General features: G+C 47.6%; 1 protein-coding gene across 1 annotated transcript; it reads left to right on the forward strand.

The window, feature by feature from the left end:
* Positions 1–1,764: 1,764 nt before the first annotated feature.
* LOC146181088 (neprilysin-11-like) lies at positions 1,765–7,818 on the forward strand. Its single transcript, XM_084575705.1, has 3 exons — positions 1,765–1,852; positions 3,842–4,039; positions 7,583–7,818. The coding sequence occupies exons 1-3, from the start codon at positions 1,765–1,767 to the stop codon at positions 7,816–7,818; spliced, it is 522 nt and encodes a 173-aa protein (XP_084431831.1).
* Positions 7,819–10,995: the final 3,177 nt, after the last annotated feature.

The following is a 10,995-nucleotide window of genomic DNA, read 5'->3' on the forward strand; positions in this document are numbered from 1 at the left end:
ATGGGTTCGCTACAGACCGCCTTGGCCCTGGTCGCCATTGAAGCCTTTGTGGACGCAATCTTCGATACCGAGGTCCAGCGCCATGTCCGTCTCGGGAGCCCAAATTCGATACCCGCCACTTTGAGCTTCGACGTCGAGGTGGCTGGCAAGTGGCGCAAGCGGCGCCCCGACCAAGAGGCCCAATTCCGGCGGCAGCTAGCCGAACGTGAGGGCGATCTATAGGCTGAGCGTCAGCGCTGCATCTCGCATGCCATGCCGCTAAAGTGAGGGAGTTGAGGCGGGCGTTGAACGGGCAACCAAGCAAGGTTCAGCAACAGAAGAGCTTCAAGGCCCAGCTGAAGCTTTATGACGAGCAGTAGGCACATCTGCAGTGGTGGGTGCACCAGCTGGAGATGGAGCTACAGCGGGTATGGGCCCCGATGTGCAAACGGGTGAGTTCGCGAGAGAAGGCACTGGAGCACTCTCATCGGGAGACCATGGAGCGCGAGTGGCAGGAGGTGGAGAATCACCTAGCGCAGATCCAAGGGCAGGCTGAAACCATGGATGTAGTGTGCGCACAGTTGACGCAGCGGCTGAACCGCGAGGACCATAATCCTAACGCTATACCTCCAAGGTGAAAGTTAAGGAACTGAGCAAAGCGCCTCAGGTGGAGCTGGAGGCAGTGCGGGCGAAGCACCGGCGTAGTTTGGACGCTCTGGAGCGGCGCTGTGAGGAGAAACCACCTGCCATGGAGTTGCGTGCCCGCCTTACCGAGACCTTTGAGACCCAGAGCCATGAGGTGAGTAAGCTATCATGTAAGAAGGCGGAAGTTGAAGAGGCCAAGCAGCGGCTTGAACAAGCATATGCGGCTCAATCTTATCCGTCTGAATCAGGATAAGCTGCAGCTTATCCAGGCACATGAGGCTGCTGTCGAGCAGCTCCGTCGCGCAGCTCCATCGCGGGATGAGAATGACGAACTGTGCAACAAGAACAGGGAAGTGTAAGGTCACGTGGGCATGGGAACGAAAAGCCGAGTCCCAAGCCAAGAGTTGAGCACGAAGCTGAAGACACCCAAGGCCAGGCATGCGAAAGAGATTCATAGCCCGGAGGAATGGCTGTTGGCCGAGTGTAAGCACAAAAAAGCGGGAGCTGCTGAAGAGTTTGTTACTTGCAGTCAAGGTGGATGGTGGTCTGGCCCACATGGAGTGGCTTATGTGCTTTGAGCGAGAGCTGCAGGAATGGCTCAAGTAGCAGCATCAGCTACAGCATTGTATGGGAACCACCTCGCATAGAAGAAGAATGGTTCTCCCACTGCTAATGTGAAGCGCCTGCAGCAGCTCACCGAGACCAACACTCAGTTGTACTTAGAGGTGTCTTCTGAGCAAAGCATCGAATGCATTGAGATGCTTAAGTTGAATACTAGGATTGCGGTTTTGGTTGCGACCTTGTTGCTGCAGGGAAGTTCCATGCGATGACATAACCTGGCGCTCAATGAAGGTGCCTGACAGACAGAACCAACTGTTAGCGTGCTCAATTCAATAACTTATTGCTGAGCTAAAAGCGCCATTAAGAGGACAGGCATTAATTGCGAAACCAAGAGCGGGACAAAGGTTGTGTAGGGCAGCAGCGGGGAGAGTGAGTAGAGAGACGAGACCTCGAAGGTGGAGACAGAGGATAAAGAACCTCGTTGAGCAAGAATGGAAAAAGGAAGATAAGTAAAAGCCCAGGCAGCGAAGGTTCGAGCCCGACACGACGCCCACACCGACCGAGATGGAAATAGCGGACATGGGAGTTATCGTCAGCCTGAACCCGTGCAACTTCCACAAGCTTTTCAACAACACGCACTACCTGCTCATCAACTTCGCGTGCTGGTGTAAGTACTGCGTAAATGTGGCATCTGAGTACGCCTGCCCGGCCACCGCGTTGAAGCGCCGGGACCCCCCGATTCTGCCGTTAAGTGGGATGCTTTTATTGAAAAATGGCGCCCTGCGATTCATGGCTACGCCTCACTGCACTTAAGTGTGCTGCCATTGCCGTGGGACGCATTCCGTGACATTGTCATGCCCACCGGCTGCCTTTCACGGACTTTGACACTTTGGCTGAATTCTGGAATCTCCCCCTCCCCTAGTGAAAAAATGTTATTGTGGGGGAAAAGAGGAAGCGGGACGAAAGCGCGTGGATAGGTAATAAGAAAGAAGTCCGGTTGTTAGGCAGTTTGTCGGCACTTATGCCTGCGCCAAACAAGTTGGCTTGTCTTGGTATGTCTTGGAAGTGGGCATGGTTGAAAAAAGCAACATGAAGAAGGCTTTTTATATGCGACTTGGAAGTGGGGTATATGATCACCTTGTCTTAAAGAAAATGTTATATCGGACCGACTGGGTGTAGCAATAATTTCTGCAGCATTCAGAGAACATAATACAAAAACATTAGCTAGCAAACTGGGTAAGCATTTAATGACATGCAAGTACGTATTCAGCTTTAATGAAGGAAACACTGTGGGCGAAAGTTAGAGCGTAAAAGCAGCAGTTTTGCTTGAAGCATTCCACAGAAAACTAGCGGGTCAGTGTATCGACAATTCCTCGATAACCTTGTACTCGGTTGAACGCTGTTTTCTGGAGAAAGGCTTATACATCTTTCTCCAGAAAACAGACAAAAAGGCCAGGTCCAATGTCACTTGCAGTTATTTAGATCTTCTTCTTTATTTACTGCAACCTGTATCTGACCATAGCTACATTTCACTACCAAAGCGGTGATAAAACTCTACATATTTGTTAAAGTTCAGTCTGTAGAAGATAGCTGGCGCCGCTTAAGCCTGTCATGTGATGTGACCACATATACGAATCTCACTAGCTGGACAGTTAAATGCGTTGATGAAAGCGTTCTTTGTGTCGTGTCCTCTTGAGTAGATTTCATTTTTGCGCCGTCTTCGTTGCAAGTATCACTGTATCGTTTTTTTGGTTTGCAAAATAGTCAGAGCATGCATGTTTTGTTGGCAGTGTTGTATAGACAAAATTCTAATACCATTCAGGCAATGTTTTGAGCTGCTAGGGTGGACATGATCTGCAAGGTTGGCCTGCGATCTTGCAATTATCTCGGCTGATGAGGATCGGCAGGGATAATCATGATCACAAATGCCAACATCTGCCCAACCTTGTTCATCTCGCTTGGACGCAGGGCGGGCAAAGTTGCGCGTCGATGCTGGATAAACGCAAGGCGAAAGTCGATTTTTCAATTGGGCGTCCCATTATATTTCATTTTTTATTGTTACCACAGGCAGCAGTGCCGCAGCTGCAGAAGTAACTGGTGAAATTGGTATATTTTGTCTTCGTAATCGGACAGTAAGGATAACTCTTTATTGCTTTTGAATTAGCCTATAGGTCGGTCAAGAGATTATAATGGGGTTATGGTATCAGCGCCTCCTGTCACTACTGGCAGGCTATCATGCAAGGCTGTAATGTGTGTTTTTCTCACTTTTTCCTTTCTTGCGTTTTTTATTTTCTGTTAAACAGCGGTACAGAACTTCAAAAGCCACATCTGCTCTCCGGTTTCCAGCTCTTAGACTGATCAAACTCCCATAGCGCAACTGCATAGTCTCTAATGTTGCATCGAATATTTTTTATTACGGTAGATGCATCTTCATTATTATGACTATGCAGTGATTTGCATCTTTCCAGCCGCCCTTAGAATTAATGAGTATTATTTTATTACTTGTAATAAACGTGAAATTGAATATTATACTGAGCTCCCCTAATGATCAGTAGACAAGCAGAAATGAAGATGCTATGCTGCTCCCTACTTCTCCTCCATTTCTCGGGATGCCTGACATATATGTCATTATGTGAACGTGTCTTCTGTTCTACAGATCTGACGCCCTCTGCGCTCACTTCCCTCAAGCAGCTGACTGCCAATATGATTAAAGCCTTGGTGGACAAGCTGAAGGAAACCGAGTGGATCAATGGAAACTTGTTATGCATGATCTACGAGAAGGCCTTGGAGCTGAGGTTTATGCTGGCCTACCCGGAAACAGTTGGCACCGAGTCAATGCTTGAAAACTTATTCGGTAAGTGCCGAAAAGCGGAGTTTCTGATTGCATGGCCGTTTACGTGCATCCACCGAGTACTTATCGTCATTTTTCTAGGCATGGACAAAACCATCTTGATATGTGTGAATCATAATGTAGCTAGCATGTTCATGGAGTGAAAAATCCAAGCAGCTCTCTTTGGCGCTTTTCTCACCTATCACCCCAAGAAGACGAAAAAGGTAGGGTTAGTGTTCCTCACCTCTTTTCCTTAGCGTCTGGCCTTTCGAAAAGTTTTGTAAGCTAGTCCTGTAGAGGAGACGAGGCACAGAGTAGGCTATACGATTTGCTAGGCGCAACCTGATTTGCATGAACCCCTTGTAACAGGCTGTGCGCATTATGGGGCATCTGCTTGCGAGACCAGCTGTGGTATAGTCTTGAGGCCAAAGTTTGGACGCTTAAGCTTCGTCTTTAAGAAGGGAACGCGATAGCACAAGAGATACCGTAGTGCGCCAGGCACTGGTAGACGCAACCGATTTCATTAGACGTCTCTCAAGAGCGAGCTCATGTTCCGACGCTTCGTGCCCTAGCGGTGACGTCATCGCTTTCCCTAGCGGCCTCTGCGAGAGAACCTTTCGGCTCCAGTTCGCGCGTACAAGCGTTCCTTCGCTTACAATGCGGCTGAGGCGTGCACTGAGAAGGGTAGCTCTGTTTCAAATTCCTACATAGAGCAACTTGCTATACTCATTTTTATTTATTAATCCTTCTGGGACGTAGAAGCGCTGCCAGCCACCTTGCCGAAACGCGCGGGCCTCAAGTTGCAGTCGTAGTTCGTCGGCAACATGGTTGCCGATCCGAGTCGGCGCGATGAAGATCTCGGAGGCCATGCCCTGTCTATCTTATTCCGTGCGCCACACGCATGATGGCGCTACGTGCACGCCAAGCGAAGAGGGAATACAGCGGAAAAGTAATTTGCCACTCGGTTAACAGCGTGTTATGTATTTCTGTAATTTACATGCACATAATTATTATTATACGCCGCAATACAGTTCTCTAAGGGACATTTCTGAGACAACACCGTAATCAATCGACGCGCCTTTGTCCATTTCAAACCACCTAGCTCGCATGGTGGAGTAGTGGAGTGGGTAACTTGCTCTTCTCGCACCCCGGAGGCCCACGTTCGATTCCGCAGTTCGACATTTTTCCTACTCGTTTTTATTTAATAATGCTTCTAGGATTTTTCGCTAACGCCGGACGACGTGGAACGGCGGCCGCCGACGATGACACCGACTTTTCTGCGACAAGGGGCCCTTAACGCTACCGCGTTAAAGCTTGTTTTGAAACGAAACGCTTCACTACGAGGGGGGAGCCGAGCTTCGCGTATGCCGTATGCTGTATGCCGTATGCCATTACGTCACAGCCATGGCCAGCTGCGCAGCCCCTCGCTAAGGTCTGGCGACGTTGGTTAGTAACGCTTAAGAGGTGTGCGACTCCTCTCCATTAAAACAAAGTAGTCTCCATACGGGAACGGAACCTCCATTTCTCGGATTCCCAGCCGAGCGCTTTACCGCTGTGCCACGCCCCGCGTCGAGAAACGCTCTTCATAATTCCGATTGTCTATCGTGTGGATGATAGCGGGATTCCAAAGTAACAGACGCTGTTATTGGCGCGTAATTTGAAAGTACTGAAGACAAAAATAGTTAAGTAACTAAATTACGGTGACGTCAAGGCTGTGACGTCACCCGTCGGCCGTCAGCTATGAGAGCAAGCGGGAACGAGTGCGCTCTAAGGACGCCGGGCAGCGCTTCTTGCGCTCCGCGACTGGCAGATGCTGCGCCTTTTATTTTTCTGTAAACGAATTACAGAACGCCGGTGAACTTAGACGCGCTCGATATGGAAGTCAAGGAGCGTTTAGCTGCTGGCGAACGGCGCAGAAGACTGCAGGTATTAACTGCTTTTCGCTGCGTATATCCAGGCATACCAGAGTTAGACTATCATTCTTTTTTCACAAACCACTCAACTGCTAGCGAACGTGTGTGTTTATGGGCAGTTTTTTTTGTTTCGTAGTTTAGACTCCTACCTGTTTCTCATATTAGTTTCGATAACACTTTAAGCCAGGCGTCAAAATACATGACAAAATATTTGGTTCAGATTTTGGACTCATCAAGGTTATGTGCACTCCTACCCTACTTCTCGTGAGAGCTTTTTCCTTGTTTCACAATCGAGCGACTATAACAGTTCTTCTTAGGGCTCTCGATTTACCCATTTAATGCAGACAAATATAAAAGACTGTGACAATATGTGTAATGCTTCACAGTTGCAGGTTCCCTCATGGCCTCTCTAGCGATATTTTGATGGTGATTTCCGCTTTCTAAACCCTTAATACCCATGAAAGACATGTTTCTTCACTGGCCTGCTCTTGTCGACTCTAAAGAAAATGCACTCATTTTGGCCTGAAAGCACGCACACAGTCATCAGGGCCGAGCAAAAGAATTTTTTTTTTCTATTTTGTTAGTTACCAAAGCAAATGGTGTGCTTCTGCTCTGCCTAAGCTACACGTGGATATCTTGCTAAGTCTCTTCGTCTAGCGGTTTAACGTGGAGTACTAAGTTATTGTATATGAACTAAACTGTTCCTTTGACTCTTACGGTTGCTCTAACATTCTAAATGGCTATTTCTTTGTGAGAACCACCAAGAAAATGCATGCCAAACAAATCGAAACAGTGCCTGCCTATGTCGTAATCACTTTAGCCAGAGTTATATCCCGGAATTTTTCAGCACGTATCTGCGGTAAATTTGAGTATGACAAGGAGGGGACGTGCTCTAAAATTCGATTGCTGGCAGGACAGATGCATGTCGTTATTGCTACGCTAGCTCAGCCGGCACTCTTACTTGCTTCAGCCAGTCGTGTGTTTGAAGAAAACACCGGGCATATTGATTGCAAGCATGAAGAGGTTATTATTCTTTGTAAGTGCATCCCTAAGCTGTGGATACATGACAGTATTTAGGGCTATCACAGGGCTTTTTAATTGAAATCCTCCAGCTTCATGTCAAGGGCCAACAATCCAGTACTAAGCTACGAGTTAAAAGAGAAGATTAATTTAAAGGAATTGTACACCTTCGAATGTAGCTGACGTTGGCAGGAAGAGCCCTATGCAAGGGTTGGCTTAATAGGACGGCTACATTCTCACGGTATCACCTGTACTGTTGGCGGTCTTTCAAAGGCAGGGGTGGAAGGGACTAAAATCATGCTCTTCAGCATGCGCAAAAAAAAAAAAAAAAATTGCAGATAGCGAATAACCTTTCTTAGCGCTGTAAGGCCATAGTTTATTTAAAAATGACCATACCAGCACTGGCCGTGTTTTGTAGCGGAATACCAATGAGTCCGTTAGCGTGTAATATGTGGATTTATGGACGCGCTGTATGAATGTTACTTGTTTGCGGTGGTCAGAACTCTGCTGTCTTTATTTGGCTCTTAACGAATATGCCATCCTTAGTCGTGTCGTTTTCCAATGTGCTCTGAAACATCTGTGTTCATAATCTATACCTGAATGATTTGCACTTTTGTGTTTTATATGAATACAGTGGAGGTGCCGGATATCGCCGAGAGCTTCACCGCTCCTTACCTGGCTGCACGGCGTGTGAAGACGATGAACACATTCAGGCATAATGTCAACGTGAGCTTCAACACAGCCCGCATTAATGCTATTTACAGAGGATATGAGGCAACCATCCAAATCTTGGCCGGCATTCTGCAGCCGCCAGTGTTCATCCCCGGTGCCCCAGCCGCGTACAACTATGGAGCTATCGGACAGGTATGAAAGGCTACGAATGTGTGACACTGCATTCACTCAAATCTGGTGAGCAGATCAGACAGTGAAGAAGTTCGCTGGTGAGCTGAATATTTGCACACTAACCTGTAACGGTAACCTATAATACAATGAGAACGGCAACGCTGAAAAGGTCTAAAGATAGTCTACAAATACCAATGTTTCTAAAGATAGGCGGGCTTTTAAGCTTCGTCTCCCCGTAAACGAACGAATGGCGCGCAAGGAAGAGTAGGGGAGCAGGTTTGCTATCCGCTATCCGCGATCCGCAAACTCGGGTGTACCATATGAATGGGAATATATAACAACCTTCATGTGTTTTTGGACAAGTGAAGAGAGCTCGTGTGGAAGAATTCATCAAATAAAATCAAAGCATCATTAAAGCAGTATGTTCAACCGGTCAGCAGATTTGGAAACGTTGTACACAAGGGAAGTCAAATAAACAGTCTTAGTATTGCATTGGAGCATCGAATAATAATGTTCGACCTACAAAAATAGAAGCTTTTTGCGACACGTGAGGCACTCAGAAAAACAGCTCTCAAGTAGGCACGCTGGTGCACTTTCCGGTCAATTTAAGGGCACAGGGGAGTCTGTCGATGAAATCATATGTTGACTTCAACACACGCTAGGTCAAATACCGGGCTCATTTTAAGGAAGATGACGCCAATACCGATGATTCTGCTTGGAGAGAGAAAGACAATTGGGAGGTCTTGAGGAGAGCTGGAGATGGAAGTTGCATTATACACATCTGCGAACCGATATTACACCTGTGGAGCTGCGCATAAATGCAACTCACATTGATGAAATAAACATCTTCCAGTGAATATAGCCTCACACAGAGAACATAGCTGAAACTGATTCAAGATTACGTCATCAGCACGGAGGCGCTGCTTGTGACTAACTGGACCGAACTGATTAATATTAGCAGAGTGGCTTTTTAATCTGTAGCTTAAGGGTCCCGTGTCACAGAACAGCCTGTGTCAACATTGTTTTTCTCCGTTGTTAAACGAAAATTAGCATCAGCATGTGGCACCCAAAGGGAATCGGCAATCGTACTGTCCTCTTCCAGTACAGATACCTCTCAAGCATATTAACCAGCATCCCACGTCCACAGGCATATTACTGATGGTGGGCAAGCGGTACGAAATGTGCGCCTGGTGTATGCCTTGAAGTACGACTGTATGCTAATAAATAGCTCTCATTATAAAGGAAATTCACTGAGTGAATTTAAACTGCTAAATGTGTTCGTCTACTCTTAAGCCTAATTTTGAGCGCCCAAAATTATTTGTCAAGTCCGGAACACAAGGCGATCATTTCGTTGGCGCCGCCCCAAATAATATGTAGTCAATCAAACCTTTTGTTTAAAGAGCCACATGCCGGAAAAAAGGAAACAAAGTTCCTTCAAACAAAGTTCCTCATCGCTTGAAGCAAACGTACACCCGCATTAACAATGCAGCCTTTCAGCGCGCGAGCACCTGGTTGCTTTATCCCTTCGATGGCCCCCTTTCTTTACTATTCACTTCCGAAAATACGTTTCTTGGCTGCTACCCAGAGCAGAAAGGCGCACCGTTCTCAGGATCCGCCTGACAGAAATGAGAAGCTTTCTGCCTACCACATACGACCTCATAGTACAGACCCACACCGTGTATATTAAGTGCTAGCCTTCGCCTTTTAGCTTATGAACCAAACTCATCTACCGTGGGAGTTGTTTGGCGCTACTGCCTGCTGAGGCTTGCCGTGGTCGTGTTGTGCTGAAATGATTCCTGTTTTCAGGCGGAGACAGCGGCTTCCGCGGTACCTTCCTGGCACATAACAAGGCATCACCCTTGTAACCCCCCCCCCCCCCCCCCCATCGAAGAATATTAGGCGGCGTAAACCGCGGTAAAATAATGGTCGTGGGAAAGCGTTATGAATTCCGGTTCAATAGCGCGTTTGACATACTTCCGATTGCAGGCCATCAGCTTCGCATCATGTTATGATGTTTTAGGAGCTTGAGTCCCAGTTTTTGCGTCAGATGTTCTTTTCATCTCTTCGCACGTGGCCATATCTACCGGCCCATAGACTACGATTTGTCTTGAAAGTTCAGCATCTATAGATAAGAGGGCCATGTTGCGTCAGAATTTGAATGCGAAAGAGGAAATCTGATGCGGCATGAAGGTCCGCACGTGAAGCCGTACGAACAAATGGCGCGCAAAAAAGAGTAGGGGAGCATGTTTTCTATGTAATTATTAGGCGTGCATTAGGTCGTTTCACTCGTCGCTAAGGGACTGCACAAGATGTGGTGCCCCAGTTGCTAGAGCAACTAAGGGGCGTTTACAAGAATCCGACCGGAGCTGGTTGAGCTGAGTTATCAGGTCAAAACCCAGTTACATGGTTAATGCAAACGCTGTCGCGGCGAGTGAGAAAGTCGCAGAATCGAGTCAACTCAGGTGCAGGGGTGAGTTGACTCGACTCGACTCAAACCTACTGCAGGAAGCATGTAAATACTGTCGAGTTAAATCGGGCACAGTGCGAGATGAGAACAGTAGGAATAACGCCAGAGATGCTCGGGGGATAAACCGGAACCGGTTTTTGCCTGCTGAGTCCTTCACGCACCGTTATCGCCGTTCTTCGGATCGCATTCATGTAAACCCTATCGAATAGAGTCCTTAACTCCTTAACTCCACCTCCGCAGTCAGACCTATAGGGGATGCAGCTGAAGTCACAGCTGCTATGACAACGGCTGGCAACACAGTTGCATTGAAAACGGCTGCGTCGTGCGAACAAATGTGAAGAGAAGGATGGCTATATAATTGCTTTCATACTAAATTTCCCTAGCTCTAAGCTTAGCTGCTAGCTTAGCGGCTACGACTGCTCTTTGGCGCCGAAAGGTCTGTTGCTTTAAAATGCTGCCCCCCCCCCTCCCTCTTGCGACTGCAGGATCAGGAGGAGCACCCAGATCATGTAGAACAGAGTACCGCTCTTTGCGCTGTTACCTGTGTCAGCCTTGGTCCTAGAGCTACCTGCGGTCGTCGCTGGCGGTTTTGTTCGAAGAAGGCTTTCCAGGAACGCAATAAGCGCGCGCTATCGCAGACGAGTTGAACTCGTCACCTCGGATCCGGCACGGAAGAAACCTCTATCCTGCACTGTAATACTAGGGGAACCAATAGCAAAGGTTTTCGCCTCAATAAT

Source organism: Amblyomma maculatum, chromosome 8 (genome assembly GCF_055883805.1).
Source record: "Amblyomma maculatum isolate TAMU_Amacu chromosome 8, ASM5588380v1, whole genome shotgun sequence".
NCBI classification, from domain to species: Eukaryota; Metazoa; Arthropoda; class Arachnida; order Ixodida; family Ixodidae; genus Amblyomma; species Amblyomma maculatum.